The sequence below is a fragment of the Trachurus trachurus genome (genome assembly GCF_905171665.1).
Source record: "Trachurus trachurus genome assembly, chromosome: 1".
In the NCBI taxonomy this organism is placed as follows: Eukaryota; Metazoa; Chordata; class Actinopteri; order Carangiformes; family Carangidae; genus Trachurus; species Trachurus trachurus.
Genome location: NC_139891.1, coordinates 4,175,761 through 4,202,035, shown reverse-complemented (window position 1 = coordinate 4,202,035; position 26,275 = coordinate 4,175,761). Strand labels below are relative to the sequence as shown.

General features: G+C 42.4%; 2 protein-coding genes across 4 annotated transcripts in view; one reads left to right on the top strand and one right to left on the bottom strand.

Moving 5' to 3' along the window:
• dgke (diacylglycerol kinase, epsilon) overlaps nt 1-23,303 on the bottom strand; it is a 36,899-nt gene extending 13,596 nt beyond the window's left edge. The window contains exons 1-12 of one of the 3 annotated variants that reach the window (XR_014595758.1): nt 22,610-23,303; nt 20,776-20,935; nt 20,550-20,669; nt 20,317-20,460; nt 17,734-17,891; nt 17,521-17,569; nt 17,285-17,398; nt 17,103-17,174; nt 15,728-15,855; nt 15,448-15,559; nt 13,317-14,083; nt 11,791-13,284 (exon numbers count right to left, since the gene is read on the bottom strand). Coding sequence is in view for 1 of the 3 variants with exons in the window: in XM_083982184.1 (XP_083838310.1) it covers nt 13,862-14,083; nt 15,448-15,559; nt 15,728-15,855; nt 17,103-17,174; nt 17,285-17,398; nt 17,521-17,569; nt 17,734-17,891; nt 20,317-20,460; nt 20,550-20,669; nt 20,776-20,935; nt 22,610-23,070 (1,740 nt within the window). In the remaining 2 variants the exon portion in view is untranslated. Of the gene's footprint in view, nt 1-11,790; nt 14,084-15,447; nt 15,560-15,727; nt 15,856-17,102; nt 17,175-17,284; nt 17,399-17,520; nt 17,570-17,733; nt 17,892-20,316; nt 20,461-20,549; nt 20,670-20,775; nt 20,936-22,609 lie in introns of those variants that run through there. The other 2 variants (XR_014595757.1, XM_083982184.1) reach the window with 2 other exon arrangements.
• Nucleotides 401-10,375, top strand: LOC310993727 (E3 ubiquitin/ISG15 ligase TRIM25-like). Its single transcript, XM_083982171.1, has 11 exons — nt 401-2,080; nt 3,045-3,140; nt 3,278-3,511; nt 3,786-3,954; nt 4,049-4,075; nt 4,174-4,230; nt 4,926-5,120; nt 8,045-8,071; nt 8,401-8,436; nt 8,731-8,772; nt 10,072-10,375. Exons 1-11 carry the CDS (start codon nt 1,304-1,306, stop codon nt 10,206-10,208), a joined length of 1,797 nt encoding a protein of 598 aa, XP_083838297.1. The 5' UTR covers nt 401-1,303; the 3' UTR covers nt 10,209-10,375.
• Nucleotides 23,304-26,275: the final 2,972 nt, after the last annotated feature.

Genomic DNA, 26,275 nt, shown 5'->3' with positions numbered 1-26,275 from the left:
GTGAGGGGGTGTGGGTTCCAGACCCAGCAAGGGTGATGATACATCAAAATACCAGATGGTCTTTGTGAAATAAAGGTACAAAATCTTAGACTCATAGTAGATGATGTTTGACAAATACATATCAGAATTTTACCTCAAAAACTGAATTTCTTTCTTTTTTTTTGTTAACAGTGGTTTCAAATCTGCTTGCGCGACAGTGAATGGCTTACTCAATTTGTGAAGCCACTGTTAAACTGCCACTTGCCAATTAGCTCAGTGTGATAGATTCCAGAAGTTGTGGGTTTAATCCTCAACTAGTGCAAAATTAATATTATAAGGTCAACTGGCTTGTCTAAATATTTTCCTGTTTATTGCTCAAAATTTGCCTAAATTTGCCAAAAAAAAATAGCCCGGACCCGACCCAAGGAGCAGTCCAACGTTTTAGTCATATCTTTTTTTGTTCCCTTGTCTACAGGTGACAGCATAATGACAGTCAATAGGCCTACTGATGCAAAGGATTGACACTCAGACAATGGCATGGTTTTATTTCTCCTGAATATACTTACGCTGTCTACATCTTCAGAGTCCACCTGTGGTAAATTCAACTGATTGAACATGACCTCGAAAGATCCACCTGTCATTGTCAGTGAGGTCTCCACCGAGTGACAGTGCACTTTTTACATTCTCTGACGACAGACACTGAAAACGGGAACGGGAACAGCTCGATTTAAATCATTTTTGATTTTTATATACAGTCTACACTGTGAACACACCCCTAAAATGGACTGTACCATTTATTTGCCTTGACTTTTTTAAACTGCGCGTCACACCCGGCCGCCTTCCTCGTGCTCGTGAGCACGCGCACATGACGTGGTCGGTCGGTGGATGTGAGGTGAGTATTAACCATAGGTATTAAACTGTAAAAAGAAGTATTAACGTCTCTGGTACATAGACTGTAAAAAGGGTGAGTAGTAGCAGCTGGCTGTTTGTTTTTATTTACTTCTGCTTACATTAAGTTACGTAGGCTATACTTCCTTACCTTTGGAGTTTCTGAATTTGACTGTTTAAAATAACAATGGACGCTAGTCTTTGAAGCTGGAGTCAAGTTCAGACATTGTGAGGTGTTAATGAAATGTCAATCTTGAATTAGCTAGCTAATTAGTATCTGAACGTGTAGGACATGCTTTGAAGTTGGGTATTTGAATTTTCTTTACTTTGACCTTCCAATCCACGACATTTGACAGGGAAAACTGAACTTTGTATTCAACGACATTTACTGATCAGGTTCAGTCTAGTCAGATGTGAACTAGTATTATGCAATTATATGTTCGCAGTGGAATATGCGTTGAATAAAGGAAATGATGGTGGGGGAACTGACGTAGTATTATTAAGAAGAGGTGAAAGTTGTTATTGTTGTTATTCTCTGCTATTTTGGCCCACCAGAGGGGGGCAACAGTTAAGTTTCGTTTCTCCCGGTTTCTCCCTCGTCTATGCTCGCAGCCTCGCCTCAGCTCTCATCATGGCCGAAACGGAGGAGAGTCAGTTTTCTCTGATGAGTCTGGAAGATGAGCTGACCTGCAGCATCTGTCTGAGCACCTTTGACTGTCCGGTCACCATCCCCTGCGGACACAACTTCTGTCAGGACTGTCTGCTCGCCACTTGGGAGGAAACCCGCAGCTGTCCCCAGTGTCGAGCTGACATTCCCACCAAACCGGAGCTGAAGAAAAACACGGTCCTCAGCACTGTGGTGGAGACTTTCAACTTGGGCCTGAGCAAGAGCGAAGAGAGCCCGAATGCCGAGGAGGAGAAAGTCATCCGCTGTGACACATGTATGGAAGCGGAGGCGTCCCAGACCTGCCTCACCTGCATGGCCTCCTACTGTGAGGAGCACCTGCGTCCTCACCGGGAGAATCCTAATTTCCGTCTCCACCAGCTGAGCGATGTCATCGGCGACCTGTCGGAGCGCATCTGTCCGGACCACGCCAAGCTGATGGAGCTGTTCTGCAGCGACCACGGCCGTCCGATCTGCAGCCTGTGCCTCCAACATGTGCACAAAGGCTGCTCCTTCATCTCCCCCGAGGAGCAGAGGAGCCAGAAAGAGGTGTGTGGGTGTCATGCCGTGACGCAGTTTTTTTTTCTTCACCCAATTATTTTTTTAATATATTTGCAGAACAGACAATCGAGGAAATAAGGGGAAAAACTAATACAAAACAAACATCAACAACAAAAATATAGCACATTAAATCGAATCAGTCCATGGTCACAATGCACAGTTGTATTGCACAGTTTTGAGAAATGCAGTTAGTGGCTTTGTGCCTTCTTTTTGTTTTAAGTTCTTGTAACCATTTTAAACTAGGTGAGTGATTCTCTCCCCATGATGACTGTTTTAGTTGTGCGTTTCAGACACTTAATGTAATAGGAAGATATTCTATCACATGTAAAGGTAAAGGTACTTTATTTGTCACATATACAGCTAGTACAGTGAAATTCTTTCTCTGCATTTAACCCATCCCTGAGTAGCAGTGGGCAGCCACGGTGCAGCGCCCGGGGACCAACTCCAGATTATGAGCCAGTGCCTTTGGTCAGGGGCACTGACTGGAGGATCAGGCTAGCTAGCATGTTTTTAGTGGTGGGGGAAACCGGAGCACCCGGAGGAAACCCTGGGACAATTTTGTGTCAGTTTAGGGCCCTTTCTTGTGAAAAGTTTATGAACCACTGCACTAGACTGAACAAACATGCAGTGAGTTTACACAAACACTGGCACATCCTCAGTTATTTCCTATTCACCACTGTTTACATAAGAGGCATCAGTCCAAAGGGCATATGGTAGGAGAGATGGTTCAGAAATAAAAACGTCTTTATTCAGTTCAGGACATCTAAAAACAAGATTACATTAATCATATCACAGGAGACTAACACAATATATAAATCGAGTGTGTTGCAGGATTGATACATGTGTGCATCAGTGCATGCATTGTGGACTTGCATCATGCCGTCGGCTTGTGGAGAGGCTGTAAACCTGGTAACATTGTCTGTGTATTAAAGCTGTTTTTCTGTCTTTACAGTCTGAACTCAGAGAGAAGTTGAGTTTGCTGGATGGGAAGATTGAAAGGACTGACACTGTTATGTTTCAGATGAATGACTTGCGAAGCAAGCTGATGGTAAACTATCTACATTATATTTCATGACAACAGTTTCACTGGACAGTGTGAGGCAATTGCATATTAAAGCCAATTTATATTTATACATGTTGACCTGCTCTTGTGTTTGTCTGTGGCTCCTTGTGGTCTTTTCCCAGGACGGAGCAGTCAAAAGAAAGGCAGCCATGGCAGCAGTGTACCAGCAGGTGCGGGATATGTTAGCCCAAGAGGAGCGTGAGTCCCAAACCGCAGTAGACCGGGAGCTGGAGACGGGTCAGGCGAAACTTCAGGACCTGTTGAAGAAGTTAACTGACAACGCTGCACAGATGAGAAAAGCCAGAGAAGATATCAACTCTCTGCTGGGTCAGGCCCAGACGCCAGCCTTTCTCCAGGTGAAATGATCAGTGAGAGAGGAAGAGGAGGAGAGGGAGGAAAATCAATGTTAAGGATTAGCTTAAATAAACCAGAATAGTGTGTTAAAGTCTAAGATATACATTTTTAAAAGTGTAATCTGAAGTATTAATCGTAGTTCTAATGAAAACATTTTTCACTTTGACACCCTCAGTAGAGAGAGAGAGAATGCAATAACCTGACACCTGCAACAGCCCTCTCTTCAAAAAAACACGTCCCATTTTAAAACTACTCCGTTCCCTTTGTTCCTCTTAGGTTTCGTTTGACCTGCCTTGGGTTGTTAAGATTGATCCTTATGTGCCCCGTATTACCCTGGACTCCAAGAAGGTGACGGCTACACAGGCTTATGCTGTTGCCTTGAAGGAGCATCTGACGGAGAGCTTTAAACTGCCTGTCGAGTCCAGACTACCAATAACTAAACCAGGTGAATGTGTGGGTCAGTTCTCAGTGGAGGACTCTACATTTGGAGGTGTATTGTCAAGGTATAATGAAGCTAACCGTGTCCAATTTTGTCACAGAGCTGAACCCAGGCATTGGCGAGTCTGGTGAGTTTGTGTGGATGTTTAAATTTGCATGTACTGTATGTGAAAAGCACATTGTAAAGGGCTATATAATGTAAATACAGTGCATTTACCATTCACAGGTGAAAGGACAGCTCGTTTCTCTGGACCCGCACATGGTGCATCTCAGCCAGAATCTGGTGCGTTCATCTCTGTGAACTGTGGTAAAACATCTAAACTCTGCTGCTGTACATATTTGAATGACATAACATATGTGTATGATAAACATTCACACAGCTTTGAAATCACAGAAAGCCTTTTTCCCAGTCAGTGGGTCTACTGAATGTTTAAAAATACAATCTGTGCCAGCCACCTGCATGCTCTGATAGGGAAGTTTCTGTGTTGGTGTTGAGATGTGTTGATGTTACGGTGTTGGATGTGAATGTGAATGTATGAGGAAGTCAGCAAATGTACCCAGCATTAGTCCTAAACTGTGTTCACGTTGGAAACACTGAGACATAGTGTCAAGATGTCTTTGAAAAATGATGGCGTTTATTTTCTCTAGAGACATTAATGGTATTTGAGGATGCTCCACATGTCATGTCTACTGTGTTTACCTGGATCCTAGGAGTTTCTACTTAGAGCCTGTAGATATTGCCTCCTTTAAAACCTTAAACAGAGATATTGTTTTAGTTCAACTGTAGTACATGACAATTTCCTGTTGACATTTTAGATAGTAAAAAAAAAAAGGTGATGGATCTGTTGGACCTCACAATTTTCTGCGGTGAACTCCATTCTCTGTTCTGGTGCTGGATGCTCAATGCTGGTCTTGTATCTTTTTTGTCTCACCAGGTTCAACACTAATCACTTATTAATATCTCACTTTGTGCTTCAGAGCCCCCAGAACAGACAAGACCACCAAGGTCCCACAGTCCAGGCCGTCCCCCTGTTCAGACGTACTTTCAGCCAGTTCCTGTACCGATGTTTTCCTACATGGGCTCCCAGCAGGGCTGGAATCCATCCCAGTATGCACATGGCATGCCACCCAATTTTAAGAGGGGTCCTCCCTCCAATGCTGGACAGAAGCCATGTAAGTAATATTAATAACACCAATGTCAGACTACTAATGTTGATCTCACACGAAACCAATTTCTATCAGATCAAATTATTTCATTGATACAGTCCAATTAATATTACATTTTCTCTAGAGATGTAACGTGGTTTGATGCAAGATGATAGCCAGTCCTTTTTCATCTTGACCTGATAAAATAGATAAAAGTCTAAAAAAAAATCTTATTAAACACCTCCAAATAAAAAATAAAGTGTTTTTTGACACGACCTAGTCATGAGGCAGAGGAGGAACAACTGTAGGGTATAATTTAGAGTGCTGTGGTATTCAACATTTTCCCCAACCCACCACCCCAGCTCCCACTCAGACTGGTATGCAGCGGTTTTAGCCCAACAATCAACATGGTGGGGCTTAAAGTACTTAAAGTATCCTGCAAGTGCAACTACTGCAGGACTTTACGTCCCAAAAGAAGTTCACCATTAAAGCAGAAGTAAGTGATATATTTGTGTTAATATAAGTCTTAAATAGTTATATCTTCCGACAGCAATCACTTACATAGAGTGTTTGGACTGAAACACGGGTCTGTCAGTCACTCTGCTCTGCTCTGAGCCGAGGAGAAAACATTTATCGTATCCTACAGTTTTTATCCAATGAGGAGAGAGAACGGCATGCAGGGCTGTGTGTGCAGCCAAGGAACGCCGTGAATGTGGTGACGTAGCGACGAGGACTGTTATGGTGCGTTCAAGGAAACTCGTATTTTTCCGACCGTGAAGTGGTACCAGTTCGATCTGGTACGAGTTCACCGGTCGGAAGTTACGAGTGGCCGTTATAGTGACTTTCACCGGTAAAACAGGTCGGAAAAACACGAGTGGGTTGCCTGAAACGCTACAAAGTCGTAAGTTGTGACTTGAAGCTGTAATTTACGATTTCAAAAGCCTGCCTGGAACGCAGCATTAGCGAAAACGACCGGACCACTCACTTCTGCTTTAACTGGAAACACATCTGTGGTCTATAGGGTAGAATATCCCAGGTGCAAGGTTTTTACATTGAGAGAACAATAAGACATTTGCAGGACATACTATAATAGTACAAGAAATGTCAGCTACCTAAAGGTAAGACACTACTTGGACTTTCACAACACCAACCATTGATCACATTCCTCCATAACAAAATAACTTAACCAACAGGAATCTTTTTTGAGCTTTCAACTGCACGTTACCAAACTTCCTGGCCTAAATGACGACTTGGACTTTACTGCTTTTTTTGTAAACATTTACAGTTTCTTGTCTCATGTGAATTGTTGTGTATATTGTGTGCAAAATTATTCCATCTATGGGAGAATTTTTTATATCCATGCTCTTTTAGGCCACAACTCAAAATATTAGGTCCCTATTGGTGGAAGGCTGATATAAAAGGGCCTTTTGTCCCCTCAGATCTGTTTGACTTCCCAATGAAGTCTTGATGCCAAAATGTGTCGCAGTTTGTTGGTCTTAAGATCTCATGTTGTAAAGTATTTACACACCTTGAGTCCAGGAAGCACTCCTCCAACAGTGTTTCAGAGATAACACTGTGTTTTTGTCTTGACTCATGCACAAGGTGAGGTTGAATGGCATGAACACTGTCAAAACTTGTGCATCAGGAAACAAGAGTTCATAGTGAGCAGGAATCTGTGGAGGCGTAGGTGTAAGGCCGGTATGAAATACATAAAAGGAGGCAGTCATTACTGAACACAAGGATTTTCCTTGTGTTCAGTAATGAGGACTTCATAAATATAGAGGCCAAACACAGCTATTGTAGAGAAAGACAACTGCAGTTTTGTAGAGTCCCTAACTTTAAATAATAATCATGATGTCAGGAGCATGCTGTGTAGCCTGTGGTCAAAAACTTTTCCTAAAGTATCAGAGAAGAGAGATGATAGGAGCTGGCCCACTTCTCTAATGATGGAGGAGGGGAGCTCCCTGCCTCCTGTCTTATCTCCTACTAGATCTCCCTTAACTAAAGATAAGCAGCAACATTAACAGTGACAAACTACCTTTGACTTCAGTTTACCCATAAAAGTGGAGACAGAAGGGCACCTGTTTTATGTTCATGAGGAAATGATTGTCTGATCACCTGAAGTCTGAATCCATCGGCAGCATTGCCTCTCTTTCAGTTGTGCAGTGAGTAGTCATAATGAACCAGTATATTGAAATTCTTGATCACAATATCATCATCTAAACAAGCTGTTTAACTAAATCATGTTCATGGAAAATCTGTATAGAAATGTCAGGAAGCTACTTAACATAATTTATTCTGATCCTTTGCTCAGTTGCTTGTTTTTTATTTCATAATTTCTGTAATAGCCCAGCTTTTTTTCCACTTGTTGTTTTTGCTGCGACAGTTGACTTTTCTGAAGTCCTTATCTGTTCTTCTCCATCAGGAGACAATTTAGACTTTTGACACTGCAGCCGGTGTCTCCTCACAATGCAAGGTTGTTGTATGCCTCAGACTGTAATGATGCAACATGTTGCACTGTACATGGACTGAGTGATGCATTTACAATGTTTCCATATGAGTTTTGTGATTTTAATGTCAGAAGAATCAGCCGCCGTGTCACGTGGCTCAAAAGTGTTGTCATTTGTTTTTAGTGAATCATAGACGTGTTATGGGGTTTAACATGAAATAAACCAGCCACCTGGCATTCCTTCACAGGCCAGGGGTGTTCTTGGTGTCCAGTTAAAAACTGAATGAATGCTGCACTGAGCATCAAAGAACTGTACAAATATATATATATATATATATATATATATATATATATATATATATATATATATATATATATATATATATATATATATATATATATATATATATATATATATATATATATATATTTTTTTTAGTTGAACAAATGTGTGTCACATTTAAATGTAAGTTGCTTTCTTCATTTTTTTCTTCTTCTCCAGATAAGAAAAGTGACCAGCCCCCCCACCGTGAGTCATCTCTCTTTTACATGCTTCTGCAAACCTTCCCCTGCAGTGTTTTTTTTTTTTTGGCAATGCACACAGAGACATACAGTCTTGGCAGGTCTGACTCGTGGTTCATAAGTGTTGTACTCTGGCTCTTGCATCATTCAATAAGAAGCACTAGTCAGAACACCTTCTCCAATTCTTATGACGTACTGCACATGTTGATTACAGCAGCTTCATAGTGTCCTGTCATGAACTGAGTGAATGCTACACTGAGGCTCAAAGAAGCATGAAGTGGACAAATGTGTGTCACATTGAAGTGTAAGTAAGTGTATGTTTTTTTTCTTCTCCAGATAAGAAAAGTGACTCCGGCCACCAGCCCCCCCACCGTGAGTCATTTCCCTTTACACTCTTTCCGGGCACATCATTCAATAAGAAGCACTAGTCGGCAGCATTGCCCATTCCAGTTTCATACAGACACATTAGAGGCAAATGTAGCCTGTTGATTTTGTTGACAACACAAAACTGGTTTTGATGGTTAAATGCTCTGCTCGGTTCTGCTGCCCGACAGCAGACAGTACACATGACCGCATGTCATGCTTCAGTTCAAATGTTTTGTTTTGTGTGCAAAATGCATTCCATGTGCTTAAATACTGTCACCGTTTTCATTTTCTCCTCCAAAGACAAGAAAAGTGACAGCCACCACCCCCACCCCCACCCCCACAGTGAGTCATTTATCTTTCCATTCTTTTACAAACTATCTCCTGAAATGTTATGTTACAAATATATCTTCTTGTAGTCTTGCACCAGGTCAGCTTTATGATTCCTCAGACTTTATTGATATAACAACATTGTAACCATTTAATATTGACACATTACAATCTGCCAAATAAAAAAGTAGCTTGTTTATTTTTTCTTTTCAAATTCAGTTTTTGTTTGGAGCGTGATTTAACTGAATATTATGATCTGCTGCTGTAACAGTTGTTCCTCTTACGTTTTAAGTTTGCTATCTGAACTGGAAGCATGTTGCACATCTGTCAAACATCATGTGTTACGTCTAAAACTGAGAATGTCTATCTAGTATAGGTTTTTATATTATTATTATACAGACTGTTTCTGTTCACCATAGCCCTGCATTACTGAACTACCTGTCATCTGTACCAAGCTGTTAGCGAGGATTTGAAGGTGTTTGCGTTTCCTTTTGTGATTCTGGCTTTGAGAGCAGCTTCCTGTCAGCAGAAATCCACTGTAATCACTGCACATTCAGGAGCTTCCACACATTGTGAACTATGAGTACACTTTATACAACAGACAGCAACAGACAAGCACATACGCAGGCACAGGCACACACATAAAAAGGCTGGGTTGCTTCCTGAACCCTGCCCAGGGTGGGAATATCACTTCTGCTCTGAGGCCAAAATTAGCAAAGATTTTCTGCTTTGTGTTTATCAGTGACAGCGGCCTTTCTGAGCCCAGCTGGTCCTAAAGTCCCTCCCTTTTCTAGGAATAAGTGTTACAGTAGCCTCATTTAATGATGCAGGGAGGGAGCACATGCATCTCAAACACTTTCTCTGCAAATTTGGGATTATTAGGTAATTCAGATTACTGATTATTGCAAATCTCGTCTGGTCTGGAACTGTTATCATTTACTGAACTGTTTTCTTTATTTCCAAATCCAATGCTCTGAGAGTTTCATAACTTCAGGTGATGCTCAAATTAGAGAGGTGAACTATATGACTTCTTGTAATGTTGAAACAAACTGTGAAGTTTTCATGTGAGGTGACGGATTTTATTTAGTGAATAATTTAAAGCTTCTCCAAAGCTGTCTCACCAGGAGGTTATTCAAATGCAATGTGGATCTGTTCAGTAAATATGAAAGCTTTACAGACCTTATCAGAGTAGTTGATCAAGATTTTATTTGAGAGCTAAAATGTTATTATGCACCTTTTTGGGACCTAGTTTCCTTTGTTTCTTCAGTATGAACAGAACTATTAAAGCAACCTTTTTATATTTTATCCTTTTAGACCAAGAGAAAAAGAAACCCAGTACTCCTGGTGGGAATAAACAAGGCGGGGCACGACCTGATTCCGCCAAGAAAGATAATCCCAAAGGCCACCATCCTTCAGACAAACACCATCCACAGCCGAAGAAAAAGAATTAGTCCTGAGATGATGAGGGACAGTGAGGTGCAGGATGTGGAGAATGTCTGTGGCACTGTCCTGTTGTTGAAATAATCAGAATAAGCATGAACACACCATCATTTCAAGTCATTTACTATACATATGATTGTTGTGTTAAATTTGTGGTGGTAGCTGTTTGGTACTGAACACAACAGAGACATGGTTTATGTATGAAAATATTTATGGGAATGTCAAATTCATTACATTCAATTCAATCAAAATCAGTTTTTCTCACTGACAGTAGCAAATTCGCCAAAACCTTCTTTACCTCCATCTTTGTAAACAGCTATGATTGACATGATTGTTAGTTACCAATAAAAGCTTGTGTTTCTCCCAGACACTGTTCCTCTGGATTTTTTTCCTTTGTGTTCAGCAGAGGCCACATCAGGCTGCTTTAACATCATGTTTCCTGCACATTCTCACCAGCCTCCGGGGTTTTTCTTATTTTTACACACATCTCTGACAGCAATAAAAGTAATCCTATTCAAACATATTGATAATAACGAAAGCATTTTGGTACACACAACATAGTAAAAGGTGAGGATCGATTAGATTTGAATACAGAGGCCCAGTGCTAACGCTAATGATCTGATTAACAAGATTAACAATGTGACAGTTTGACTCTCTCGCCAAATTCTGTCTGTTAAATACAGTCGTATATCTGCCAGGGTCAAAGGTAATACAGATGGGAGCATTCAAAACTTATAACATCTGGGTCAGATGCCTCCACCCCACGATTAAACGAGTCACTAGCCACGCCAGCAGCCCTCTGTGTTGACTACACACTCACGAAAGCCATGTTACATAATGTTGCAAGTTTTATCCTCTGTTTGCACATCTGTCACGCAGACTGTTTAACGCTGCGTCATCAGGTTTGTTTTGGTTTCTAGTGTGAATAACCCAAACCTGTTTTACATATTAATACAGTGATGTTGGTATACTGATTGCTGAATATATTGGCAAACAAAGACCTGTCCACTGCCAACAGCTGAGGAGCTATACTGACATTAATCTGAATCAGTCTGACTGAATCTCTACTCTCTGCTGCTGTCGTCTGTAGCCATCTCCCTCTCTGCTCTGAGCTCTGAGCCAGCACAGCTACTTCAGCTCTGTGCTATTTGACGTGGGCATACAGGTGTCCAACAACAACTCTGCTAATGAGAGTAGAAATAGTGAAGTTGCCGGTCATAAAGGGGGGGAGTCAGCGACTTATGTGTTATTTTTATTACTTTCAACATTGTAGATTCACACTGAAGATATCAAAACTATTAAGGAACACATATGGAAGTAAACAAAATAGTGTTAAAGCAGAAGATGTTTTATATATTAGATTTTTCGAAGTAGCCATATTTTTGCTTTGATGTCAGCTTTTTACACACTTTTGATTCAGCTTCATGAGGTCGTCACCTGGAACAGTTTTCCAACAGTCCTGAAGGAGTTCCCAGAGGAGCTGAGCACTTGTTGCTGTTTTACCTTCACTCTGTGGTCCAACTCATCCCAAACCACCTCAGCTAGGTTTTGGTCCTTTATTTATATCCTGAGATATGAATAAAGGTTTTATATTAAATTAAATTAAGGTCAGATAACACTTCTTTTGTGTTTACTATATAATTCCATATGTGTTCCTTCATAGTTTTGATGTCTTAAGTTTGAATCTACAATGTAGAAAGTGATCAAAAATAAAGACAGACCATTGAATGAGAAGGTGTGTCCAAACATTTTAGATGGTAGTGTAGCTTTAAGCTGCAAGACCTTTTGTATGTTACCATCATCTGTGCAGTTGGATGTAGTATGCTCAATAGTCTCAACCTACAGTCAAGTCTAGGACAGGTTGGGTCAGTGGTTGGACTATTAAGTCATGAACTGAAATGTTTCATTGGCCCAAATAAAATATCAGTCCTCACAGGATCAATAAGATCAGGATCAGGACTCTGCTAACGTGGCTAAAAACAACAACAACCTGACACCAGTTACACTCGAAATTCAGTGCAACACAAAACAAACAGTTCTGGTAAACATGGACGATAAGGTAATGGGTGGAAACGGCTGTCCTTAGCAACAAGACACTCGCCAAACAAACGGAGGGTGGTGACATCATGAGGCTCGGGTTACGTGCATATTCCAAAAAGCATAGGCATCACGTGGCAAAATAAACTGATCCCTGTTCAGCCTCATGAGCATCGTGTCGGCTCCAGGTTCACTGGAGAGCATAAAGCAACATTTTACAGACTTCACCTCCAATGGTGAAGAGAACTCCCCTACAGGAAGGCTGACTCAGACAAGATGCCCTCTGACACACACCATGGAGAACGCAGGAAAATACAACCAGTAAAACTCTGACACACAAACACTTCACATACAAAAAGTACATGCATGTGATGGTGATGTCATTATAACACTGTCTTAGTCGCCACCTTGTGGTGATAATATGGTAAAACAAAAAGAGAGCATAATGTCGTCAGCAGTTAACACCATAGGTAGACACATTGTGGTTTCATGTATGTAAGCAGTGTAAGGTGTTTATCAGCATAAGTGCCAAAACAGTGCAACACAAAAAAGAGGGGAGGAAAAAGACAAAAAAAAAAAACCTTTAGAACAACAGTTACTTGAATTTTGAAAATAAACCTCCACCAGTCAGCCTGTTTCCTGTGGCTCCTACAGTAAAGTTACATATAGCCTCAAGACTGAATGGGAATAAACATCTGCTAAGCTGATTGAGACAGTGCATGATGAAGTAAACAAACCAATATGGACGTCCAGTGATTGACAGCACATCACAGGTGTAACAGAGCCGTTGCTCTTTACCTTTTGACCTATACACATTTCAAAACTTTCAAATGCAGGAGACATTAAAAAAAACCTGTAACAGTGATGAGGAGGCCCAAAGTGAAATTTACCACATACTTTCTGCAGTTTCACTTTTCGTCCAGCTGCCTCTCTCACTCTGGCTTCCGCGACATACGTTTGCTGTTTGTTGTTTGTGCTTTTTTGTGTGATGCAATTTCAGTAACGGACAATACATCTTTGCAAAACTTCCTCTCCATCCTGTCAACAGTCCTGTGCTGTTCTCTCCTGTGGCATGAGGTCACCACCTGTCAGGGTGCACATGGCTTTGAGGGTGTTTCTTAATTGAACCTGGACAATTGTTAAGAATGGCTCACTGATAACCTGCAGGGCTGCACTAAGCATTCAATTGTAAATACAGTGTAATAAATACATTAGAATAGACTATAGATATCTATGGCACAAGGGATCAGTGCAAATAAACAGCAATCTTTCTCCGTAACATTCACCTCCTCCTCACTGTCCACCTCACACCTGAGGAGGAGGAACGGCCTGAGCTCTGGCTTACAATATACGTGGAGTGTGGAGTGTGGAGGTTAAAGACCAAAAACAACTCTCACCAGCCCAAAGAAAAATCCAACCAGTCTGACCTCAGAGAAGACCTGCAACCATTACACAAGAAATGAAGAACTCTCACCGACATGATGTGAGGATTAGGAGTGTTGAGAAACCCTAGAGGAGGACGACTACAAGCCACTGCAGATGAGGGGTTAATAGAAACTGGGCTGACGAAAGCGGACAGAAACCTCAGATAAGAAGAGCCTCGGACCACATGATGTCTGAGGGCGGGTCATGCACGAGCGGAGGCCGGCCCCGGGGGCCTGGGCGAGTCTTGAGGGGTGGGGCTCTCCGGCTCGGAGGCGCTGCTTTCGTCATCGTCGTCGTCCGTCTGCTCTGTGCTGTGGTACAGCATGAGGGCCTGGGTCTTATGGGTGATGGTGATGGTGCAGGGGCCCTGGGCCCACGGCTCCCCGTCCACCTGCATGGGCATCTTGGAGCTCTTCAGAACCAGCTGGAGAGGTGGGACACACAGGGAACCACACCAGTTATACAGGTGCATCTTAATACATTAGAATATCATGGAAAAGTTGATCTATGTCTACTAATACATTATATAGATCTATTACACACAGAATGGAACATTTCATGTCTTAATTTATTACATTTATTTTAATTGTAATGATTATGGCTTACATTTAATGAAGACTTAAAATTCAGAATTTAAAAAAAAAAGAGTATAACAAAAATCTTTTTTAATATGGAAATGTTGGCCCTCTGAAAAGTATGTCCATCTATATGCTCTCAATACTTGGTTGGGGCTATTTGACTTGAACTACTGGAAATGAACTTTTCCATGATATTCTAGTTTATTGAGATGCACCTGTATTAATTTCTCACTTGTGATGCTTTTGCTCTGTTTTGATTTCTGTCTCCATGGCTACAACTAAATTTACATCCAATATTTTACTACTATTACTACTACTATTAATAATTATCATCATCATAATAATAATCATAATGATAACAATAGTCATAATAAGATCATGTAAAAATGTAAAAATAAATGAATGAATGATTAAAACAGAATTCATAGCAAATATAAAATAGAGATTTTAATTTACAATATAAAATGTGTGCACACTTCCATTAATGGGTGTAAGCAGCTCTATAAAATCTCTGATTACACCAGGCTCAGTCTCTCAGCCTACCCAATAACCCACAAAATATTAAAACTAAAGCACTACAGAATTCTCTTTCTTTAAAAAGGGCCATTAAAGTTACAGAAATGTACTAACCCTTTCATCATCTTGTCTTATCTGCTGATCTGATATTCACAAAGTTTCTTTTCTTTCTCGTTTGAAACCCTGTCTTCCTGATAACTGTATGTACCAAACTATAAATATGAAAGGGATTCAAACACAAGTCAAATAAGTTACTCCATCTCTCCCCTGTAGCTGTGGTTCTGGTCACACTCACTCTCCTCCCTCCAATGCATCGTGTTCTCAGTGAGAACCATGGAGACTGCCGCACTAACAGCTCACTTCCATGTGCTTTGGAAACCTTTTCAGTCAGTGAATGAGGCAACAGGAGGTTTTTTTTTAGATTTCATCAGGCTCATGAACACATGCAGCAGCCGGGTGGTGTGTGTTAAATCAGATTAGTTCTAATTAGATTCTCAAGTAACAGCAGCAAAAACTAATTTCAACCTCTCATTCTTTTTTCAAAGCCACTTACTGATGTAAACAGGAAGCAGGGCAGAGCAACAAGGGTGTGTGTGTGTGTGCGTGTGTGTGTGTGTGTGTGTGTGTGTGTGTGTGTGTGTGTGTGTGTGTGTGTGTGTGTGTGTGTGTGTGTGTGTGTGTGTCATTTCCTCACCCTAACAGTGTGGGCCTGTCCCAGTCGTACAGGATTGGCCAGCTTGACCTGGATCTGTGCACAGTGGAAGGAGCCGAACACACCCACCACCTCCAGCAGGCCGTCGTCCAGTCTGCAGGGGGACACCAGAAACAACACCGCTGCTCACTATCAGTTGTTATGGTAACCAGGAGCACTCGAGAAGAGGCTAGAGGTGAACAATCACAGATGATCTTCTGCTCCTGAGGAACATCTGACTGAGGAAAACTCTCCCTGACGGTTGTGCAGGTGCAGGTCTTACCGTGTGGGGGGGCACGGCTCATCCCCCATCCCCTCCCAGAGTCTGCAGCCTCCACCCCAGTAGCCAATGTTGCACACTATGATGCCTTCCAGACTGGGGAGGGCCACCCTCTCTCCATCCAACTCCAGCTGTGGTAGGGGAACACACACACACATAGAGAAGTGTAACTTTCACCTATTTTTTAAGAGATGATTTAGCTCAGACTAAAAGATCAAAAATCCATGGAGTGGTGCAGTGCAGTGGTTAAAGCGGCCGCCCCATGTAGAGGCTACAGTCCTCAACGCAGGCGTCCCCGGCTCGGGTCCCGCGTTGGGCAGACCTTTCCTGCATGTCATTCCCCCTCTCTCTGCCTCCTCCTTTCCTGTCTATCTCACTATGTGCTATTAAATAAAGGCAAAAACGCCAAAAAATATACTTAAAAAAAAAAAAAGATCAAAAATCCTTTAGCACCTCCCAATTTGATAATGAACACGTTGTCTCTTTTGTTTAATGTTGACATGTGGTGTAGCTCAGACGTTGTAGTTTTATAGGGAGCGGTTCTGTACTTACTGTCTGCTCTGACACTGCAGCTGGGGGTTTATCAGTCAATACCAAATATGAGAATTATAATGTCAAATCCAGGAGGGGAATATTTTTCATCATCACAGAACAATAAATGTAAATATTATCAAAATCACAATATGTTCAAGAGCACTGTCCAAATCGTAGGGACTTTTTTTTAAAGGGATAGTTCAACGTTTTGGCAAATTGGCCCATTGCCATAATCCCTATAGATTTAGGAGTAGGTTCGTTACCTTTAATTGTCGGTGCAAGCTATTTTTAGAATGGCGGGGCAGAGCCGCAAGCTGCTCAGAGCTATGCAACGGAGAAACGGGGGAAACAGGGAAACCAAGAAATTCCATTAGCCTCCGCAGCTCGCTGCTCTGCTCCGCCATTCTAAAAAATAGCTTGCACCGACAATTAAGCATTTTTTAAAGGGATAGTTCAACATATATGTAGGGATTATGGCAATGGGCCAATTTGCCAAAATGTTGAACTATCCCTTTAAGAACAGACCATGAATCAAGCAAGTTTGAATCTGACCCACGACCCTTCGTTGCATGTCATCACCTCTCTCTCTATCTCTACGTACTCAATAAAGGCGTAAATACCAAAAAAATATCTCTGATGAAAGGAAATAGGAAAATTGCCATCCCGACTGAAAACATGTATTATTATTTCCATATACGGTTTAGTAACTCAAGAGAGTTTCACTTTGAAAAAAGCCTGAGGCAGACGTCAGTTCTTCTTATCAAAGAGTACCACAAGCAGTAACAAAACGTGATTCCAGGGCAGAATTAGCATGAAGCTTCAGCACATAAACAAGCTGCTGTACCTCAATCCTCTTATCCAGATCCTTACATTCCTGCACTAAACAGTCTTTGGTTCCATACAGGAAATAAACGGCCTGGGGAAAAGAGAAAGGTAGGCATTAGTACGAGCTCTCTACCATTCACATTCAAATTCACGTGTAAAAATTTGCACATGATCCATGTGTTCAAATGAAGTGGTTCAGACCTTGTTGATGATGCGGCTGGAGAAGAAGGAGGGCGTTTTCTCGCGGTGTGTGTGGAAGTTCAGCGCCATCAGAGCGTCGGGCCCCACGGAGAAGTAGTTGTTCATGGACAGAACCTGAGGCAGACATGGAGTAGACAGTAGGTTTTATGAAGTTAGTCAAGTGCACAGTAAACTCCTGCAAACATTTTACTAAAATATTAGCGAGTAAAAAAGAGATAAAAAAAAAACGAACTCACCTTTGGTTTACGAAAGTAGAGGCCTTTTGAAGCCACCTGCACTTTCCATCTGATGTAGATCATCAGCAGGAAGAAAAGAAAACATCATGAGTCCAGACCTCTGAGTGAACTTGGGAGCTATTTCATCACTAAGCAACAATAAAGTTGTTGACATGTCAGAAGATCCTCTGTGTTAGCAGCTGATGAAATGATGTCCCACTGTCAGACACCCACCTGTCCATTTTAACCACCTCAGCATCCAGGATGTTGCGGAGAACCTGTTCCACAGGGATCTCTCCGGCGTAGCCTGCACCCCAGCCCAGAGTGTTGGACAGGTCATTTCCTGTCCCCAGGGGCAGGATGGTCACTCTGGGCAGGAACTGGTCTTGACCCTGACACAGGAGGAAGTAAAAGCAGCAAGGATGTTAATGTTTTTAGCTTGACAATGAGGACATTGAGTCGCCAATACCACCTGGAAATATTGGCAAAGGTGTCAGGAAAGGGTCAAAGGTTAAAATAATTTTGTTATAACATTGAAATGCTGATTATTTGGGTTAGGGTTAAATGATTCAGTTCAGTACAGGCAGATGCAGAGACTGCTTGCCGAAAAACTGCCTCCGACGGGAAAGCGCATCAGTGGTTTTGCATGAATTTCCCTAAAACAACTCTGTCTGGTAATGTTCTGTTATTATCTCATAGCGTGGTGAATGTGCAGGTCACAACTTGTCCACCAGAGCGTTTTGGAGTTGTTGGATTGTGTATTTGATGAGTTTGATGAGGGAAACCAAGAAATCCTATCCACGACTATATTTTCCCATGATCCATTGCGTCACACCACAACGGAAGGGTTCCAGGGTGCCATTCCGAAGGGCCGCCACTCCGAACGTTTACTTTAATTTGTCGGAATGCCGACCCTTAATTATTTATGGGAAAAGGGTGCCATTACGAATCTGAAAGAAAGGGTGCCATTCCGAACCTGAAAAAATCTTGAATGGTTTACGGCACGGAGTAAACAAGCCTAATTGTGGTGGTAGCGTAGTGGTCAGAGCATCTGCTTTTGACGCGGTGGATCAGGGTTCGACTCCCGGGGGAGATACATATTAACTGCGATTTTATTGGCCTCTACCTAACCTTTTTACTAAACTTAACCAACTCCTTTCTACATTGCCTAAACCTAACCAAAGCACAGAGCAAGGACATTTATTTTCAGCAGGAGTGCCACGGCTGCATCAGACCATGGATGTAATGCATCAGACTCGCACCTGGGTGAAACTTTGGAGGCGGAGGGGGAGGGGGAGGGGGAGGGGCCGGTCAGGCGCTGTCCCCGCGGCGCGTCGTGTCAAGCCGGGCAGGAAGTCAAACCACGAGAGAATCCGGTCAATTTTCAAAATAAAACACATTCGGAACGGCGGCCCCTCGGGAAGTTCGAAATGACGGACCTTCGGGAATTTTCGGACTGGCAGACCGTCGGAATGGCGGTCCTTCGGAATGGCGGTCGCCCCCCCAACGGAAGTGGGTTTTAGTAGCATTCTAGCGAGCGGCTAACTGGTAGCGTTAGCCACCGGTGTAGGCACCAAATGTGGGGGCTCGGGGCTGCCAAAACCGTTTTGACTAAATCTGATGTTTGTTAAGTGTAGAAAACGAATTATTGAACAAACATTACTATTTCTGTGTGCACGTTTTTGTAATTAGTCATGGTTGTCGTAGTTGTTAGCTTTGCTGCTGCTGACAGCTAAGTTAACAGCAGCAGCAAACTAACATCAGGACGTCAGCTGTCAAAACCCTCCCTTTGTCGGACACGACATGAAACTACTCCGGTTAGCTCAGTCATGTTGGAACTAGGATATCCGCTGGGAAAAATATTTTTTTCATGGGCCGTTTATAAAGTTATTGTTTATTGTATTGACACTGCTAACGGCTAACAGCTAACGGTTAGCCCAGCTAATCTAAAATGTGGTTACACCCCGCCTTTCCGAAGCCCCGCCTTTCCGACAATAGACTTCCATTCATCGTAATAGCGGGGTTTTCTATTTTTTCTAAAGACCCCGCTATTCCGAAAAGGCTATTGGGGGAAATGCGGTGCGCATTGATCCTTTTTTCCTTTTTGGGGTCGAAATGGATCATGTGCATAATTAACTGCAAAACAAGCAAATACTTCATATTAATGACATATGTTCATTATACTTCTAGCCTGTCTAGCCTCTACCTGGTCTTTTTACTAAACTTAACCAACTCCTTTCTTCATTGCCTAAACCCAACCAAAGCATCTCCCTCAGTCAGCTGTCAGCACGAGCGGCGGCTGCAGCAGCCTCGCGCCCTGTGAGCTCAAGCCGGGTTCAGCCGCGCTCAAGTGGAGCGGGGGGGGGGGGGGGGGGGAGTGTATTTCTATTACTGTGTGGAGATCTCCAACAACGGAGTCGGGGAGAGCAGTGCACGTTTCACAGACAAGCCACAAAGCAGAATGTAAATCTTTCTTGAATGTAAATCAAGTTCATATAAAATGCAGCATATAAAAATATCTGAGCTGGCACATCTTGACTGACGGGTCGCCAGAAATTTATGATGTCAAAATGGGGTCACGAGCCAAAAAAGGTTGCGAACCACTAAGTATTCTCTTTTAATCTGCTTGCACTATTTTTTTAGTGTCTACCATTGTACTTTTGTACATTCTGTATAAACTGTAAATATTGTTATCTGATCTGCTTATGCACCTCTGGTTAGATGCAATCTGCATTTTGTTGCCATGACAAGTGTAATGGCAATAAAGTTCAAATCAAATCTGATCTAATTTAGTGTAAAAAGACAGCCCTGTCTCACCTTTAGCTTCATAGTATCTATGGCATCCAGCACCCAGCCCACCGTGCCGTCTCCTCCACACACCACCACCCGGACGCTGCCAGGAGGCAGGAGGGTGCAGAGCTGCAGGGCTTTGGAAGGACTCAGCTCAGACAGGTCAAACACCTGGAGGGCAGAGGTGAGGAGAGACGGTTACTGTCGTGTGTCTCATGCAGAACAAAGTTCCTTGTGACAAACGGGAGCTGCAGACCGACCTGCACTGGGTTGAGGAGGGTGCGGAATTCTCCCAGCAGAGCCTCCCCCATGTTGTTACCGCTGCGAGTGTTAGCCAAGACCAACATTGGAGTCCAGCCACTGCCGCAGGAAGACGCCAGCTGCAGAGACACAAGCACATGGGACATCTCAGCTCTGGGATGTCACAGAAAAACACACTGCCTCTCCTCCAAACAGCCCCGACTCATCCTCTAGTCTAGTCTGCACCTTGCTGTACTCGTCCGGGTGCCTGCGGCGGAGTTTGTTGACACGGTAGAGGTAGTGAGGAGGGATGATGAGGCTCCGGAATTCACCCAGGTCGCACTGGTCTGCGTCCTGCAGGCTGTCCATGCAGTCATCGTGCACCGTGGTCTGACACCACACACACCTGAGGGACGGACAGAGAGGGACACGACACTGATGCAACCACTGTAAAGAAAGACACACTAAATCTGCAGGCTCAGAGGTGCTGCTCCGTCTCTGACACTGGCCCCTAACTTCAGCAGTGTTGGGCACTTAATAAGTCATTTGTTTTAGTTAGTTACTTTCCCCCAAAAGTAACTGATTTGCTACATTATAAAGCAATTAATTACCCGGAAAAGTAACTATTGCGTTACTTTTTTAAATAAAATGCTCAAATATGTCAAATACTTGGACTCGCCCCCCTTACCTCCCATTTATCTGGAACTAATTTATAACTTATAACCCCCAGTAAAATGCGGCGTTACTCGCCGTTACTTGACTCAAGAAGTCCCATCACAAAATAATACACTTTCTTTCAGTTCATCAAGATAAACAGGGTACAGGAAGGAAAGTCCAAGTAATTTGACATATTTGAGGATTTAATTAAAAACAGAAGTAAGGCAATAGTTACTTTTCCTGGTAATCCTACTTTAATAATGTAGAAACTCAGTTACTAGTTGCTTTTTGGGAAAGTAACTAGTAACTATAGCCTAACACTGGTTCCAGATAAACAGCTTGAAGACTGAAGCAAAATGTGTATAGGGGTGTATTATTTTGTGACAGGACTTCTTGAGTCAAGTAACGGCCAGTAGCGTAACAGTGCGTTTTACTGTAAGTAACGGCGTTATGACAGGGGCAACAGTAACTTTTTTGATTACTCGTTACTGAAAAAAAGTAGTGCCATTATAGTAACGCTGCTAATCCCATCACTGGACCTGAGAAGGTGGTTGGGGTAAAAGGGTCATTTGGGATTAGTGGAGTAATTTAACTGACAGAGTCAGATTATGCCATTTTGTGACTACAATCCCACAGAGCAGCAGCCGTCCATTAGAATAAATGAAAGACAGATTAAAGTGAGAGGTCGCTGTGCAGCAGCAGGAACTGGATTATTGTGTCTGTGTATATGTTGGAGTGGAGTGACTGAACTAGGCTACATTCCAGACACGGCTGCTGTGCGGAGGGAGCGCAAGTGAGTATTTGCTTCATGCGTAGTAATGTTACATAGTTAAACACAGGGGGACCTGTACCATTCACCTCCATTGTGTTCACTGAGCAGCTCGCGTCTCTGCCCCGCTGATCTCAAAACAACATGCACTGATCATTAAAGGTAATGAACCTTTAGCCAAGGATTATGGCAATAGGCGAATCTGGTAAAATGTTGAACTATCTCCTATACGCTTTTTTTTCCTGGTCCAACAACTAGTCGGATAAAAGCTGTTTATCTGGAACTAAGCAACCCACTGGGTTGGTTAGTTCCAGATAGGCTAAATGGGGGGTTATTGTTATGGTTAGGGGGGCGATTCCAAGTAATTTTAACATATTTGAGTATTTTATTTTTTAAAAAAACAGAAAAAAGTAACACAATAGTTAGTTTTCCTGGTAATTACTTACTTTTAAACGCTAATTCAGTTACTAACTCAGTTACTTTTTGGGGGAAATTACTAAAAGTAACGTGCCCAACACTGCAGACATGTCAGTGTGTAGTAACCATCTGCACACTGCAAAAGCTATAAATACAACACAACCAACAGCCTCACATCTGGCTGAGGGCTCCCTGCACATGTGGCTGCAGCTGCAGAGAGCCACTGACTCTACCTACCTGAAGTCGCAGAGCTTCGGCTGGGTTCCACACTGCTGTTTGCACACCGCACAGTAACTAGCGAGCGGGACGTTTCCGCGGACCCAGCGGTGCTCCATGGCTCCTCCAGAGGGGGGGCCCGAGGGGGGGCCCATGATCTCCTTGCACGGCAGGCTCCGGTCCGCGCGGCGCAGGCACTGCTCGTCGGCGCACACGCTGCAGCAGTCGCAGAAAGCGCCATGCAGGATGTGCTGCGAGCAGACGCAGCAGTAGGTGGGCTTGTTGAACAGGTCGGTGTAGTGCCAGCCGTGTTTGCTTTTGCGGAAGAAATCCTTCATGTGTGTTTTCCGCTTGGAGCGCTGCGCGCTGCACCACAGCGTGATGATGACCGGGACCATGACGGCCACCGAGGTCCAGAACAGCAGCGTCCACTCCTCCCGGGAGCCGCAGTCGTCCTGCGCCTCGCCCCCCTCCTTGTACATCGCTGCTGGCCGATGATGCTAATGTGCGGAAACCAGTACTACAGAGCCGTGGAGGAGTGTAAACAACGGTGACAGCGGACGGCACGAGCTCCACGTCTCCCACGCGACTCTCATGTCGCAGACACGAGCAGGACGGCGGCTCTAATCCCACTGAGACTTGAACATTGTACAGAGAAGCAGCTGGAGATCAGGCAGGACGCTCTGTGACGCTGGGCCGACCGCTACCTCGCTAACCTAGCTTCACCAGAGAGTGTTTACATGTCAAGATAATCACTCACCGACAGGGACGTCGCACAAGCGCACAGCCGCGAGCCCCGATGCACAGCCAGCTGTGGAGCCCACGACAGAGGAAATAGCAGCAACATATAGAGAGTATAATAATGATGATAATAATAATAATAATAATAATAATAATAATAATAATAATAATAATAATAATAATAATAATAATAATAATAAAAACTCTATTTATGTAGCACCTTTAAACACAAGTTAAAATGTGCTTGACAAAAGCAACATATAAGACCACAGATGACAAGTCACATACAAATGTCACAAGCCAGCAGATGGAGCGCCCAAGCAATACAAGACCCCAACAACAACTCGAGACCAGAGAACTCAAATGAAAATGCAGGATGCAGTTAATTAGTTAAAATAAATAAAAAGGGGGAGGGGGTATACATGATAAAAGGAAATAAGATGGGATACAAGAGTTAAAATAGAAGAAGTTGTAAAAGTAATACCAAGAGCATCTGAGTAAAACTGTGAGATAAAATGGGGAACTAAACCAACTAAGGGAGTTCAGGTAATAAGACAGGGAGTAAAAATTTAAGGAAATAAAAGGAATACAAGAAGATAATTTTTTTTGTCTTACTTTCTAAGAGAACTGAAGGTTTAAAGAAGAGAGGACCTCTGTGAGGGCAATCTAAGGAATATATTCAGCACTGATAAAATATAACATTAGATTTTACTGAGGCAGCGTTTTGGTGTAGCTGTTCTCAGGCCCTTTACACAAGGAAGTCTAAATGTAACAGGAAAGTTTGGAGACATATCTGTTTTCGCTTTGTAGTACGCTGCTTGACATCTTTATATAATGAGTAGCCTAATATTCCCTCTGATATGTTGTTGAAGTTCAAGGAAGTGAGGTTATGGTACAGAGACGCTTACCCTGCTGTTTTAACTGTTCCTTTCCACAACGGGTACAAGAAGCAGCTAAATGCACCTTTGTCAAGGGCTCTTGTTTCCATCAGCAGCTGTAATCCATGGGCCCACTGTGGATGACTTGCTCTCTGAGGGGCACAGAGGAGGGGCCAAACGTAGTCAGCGAACACGGAAGTAGGTACAGACTGCATCTCACTTTCTTTGAACATCTCTGATTCCGACCGCTCGATGTGCAGGTCGCTGCTCCACAGTGCGCATGCGCGTAGAGCTACGTTAGACCTCATTGATCACGCAAGGGGGAACAAAAAAGCTCTCTACGCCCAAGGAATTAATCAAATTATAAGGCTATTATAAAAAAAAATCTATATGGTGCTGGAGACGCATGAACACTTCACAGAAGACAGGGGGAGGCGGAAGCGGAAAAAATGACGCACGATGACGTCTTCCCTCGGACGTCACTGTTAATCCGCCAATACATTAGTGAAATAAATAAATAAATCACGAGATCAAATTAGCCGAATATTCTGGTGGGTTCATGTTAATCAAATAAACATGTTGATATGTTCAATCGAATCAAAGGAGAGTTTTCCAGAGTATTCTTGCTATTACTCACCATGGGTTTCTGACTCTTAAAGGACTCCTTTAGCCTTCAAGGGTGAGTAGCCTATAAATGACATTTCTTGAGCCTTCAGGGTGATTTACAGTTGTAGTTCCATGGTGATGTAAAGATGGGGGCTTAAAAAAAAGAGAGATTGGTCATAAGTCTAATGCAGCCAACAATAAGATATCTCCCATGATCCATATCAGATGTAGCTATTTTGTCCTTGTGGTCAGCATCCACATCTTTCAAACTGCTTATAACACAGATTTCCTGTTAAATCTGTTCAGCAACTTTAATCTAAGACAACCCTGTTGACCTTATCTGGGGGTTTTTTCTCCGACTTGAAACAGCCCCCGGTCCTCCTCAGTAGTTCTTTTTGAGACAAGCAACCTGAACTGTATAACTGGAGAAGTTTCCATTTAAATCTATAGACTCAATTTAGATAATCAGTGTAATAAACACAACAGACAAATATAATACATTTGTCTTTCTGTGCGCTACTTGAGAGGACCTTCAGTGACATAATGTCATATATAACCCTAAAATTACAACCAATTATCAGAATCCAGTTCTTATAGTAACCCTAATGCTAAACTTGACCTGACCCTGACCCCTGACCCCTGAGTGCTCGGTCACACCTTTTATTTTTAATGAGAAGCCAGGAGAGGGTCATCCAATCAGACAGAGAACCCCATTAATAATTTATGCTATTCAGTTCCAACACTGAGAATTAGAATAACTGAAGATTTGAACCGAACAGAAAAATGAATGCCAATAAAATCTGTTTTGTCCATATTACTGCACATACAGTATACAATAAATTGGGTTCATTGCTTTGGAGTAATGCACAAAGAAAATGATAGGCTACAATACGAGTAAAAATATATCAGTCAACTACCATGATGGCCTCAATGAAAAATCTTAGAAACTGATGGTGACTCTACTGTACATAGGCCTAAAATATTTCCTTCATAAAACCTCAAAGCAAAGAACATGTACTATATATTTACAATAACCTATTGCACCTTTGGCCATATGTGGAAAACCTGTGGAAAAAATACGATCATTCAATGATTTTTATCTGCCTATAAATTCTAAATTAGTTTGATTCAAAGAGAGTTTCCTTAAAATATTGTTAGCACTAGAATATATTTTCATTTAGCACTAAAATTATTTCATTTCAGCACATGTATCAATTGAATTTATTAACAAATGTAAAAGAGTGTTTGTGTATGTATTTATAGGGTGTATTATTATTTATGTGATACTTAGTTCTCTGCCTTGATGCTTGATGCTTGGTGACAGCTCTTCCTGGAATACAGTCTGGTGGGTTGGGTGGTAAAAATACAGTACATTTCTGGTAATATAATTTTTTTTTTATTCATTGGTGTGCATATAAACTTTATTGTTTGTATACCATTATGCAGTGTTACATACATTTAT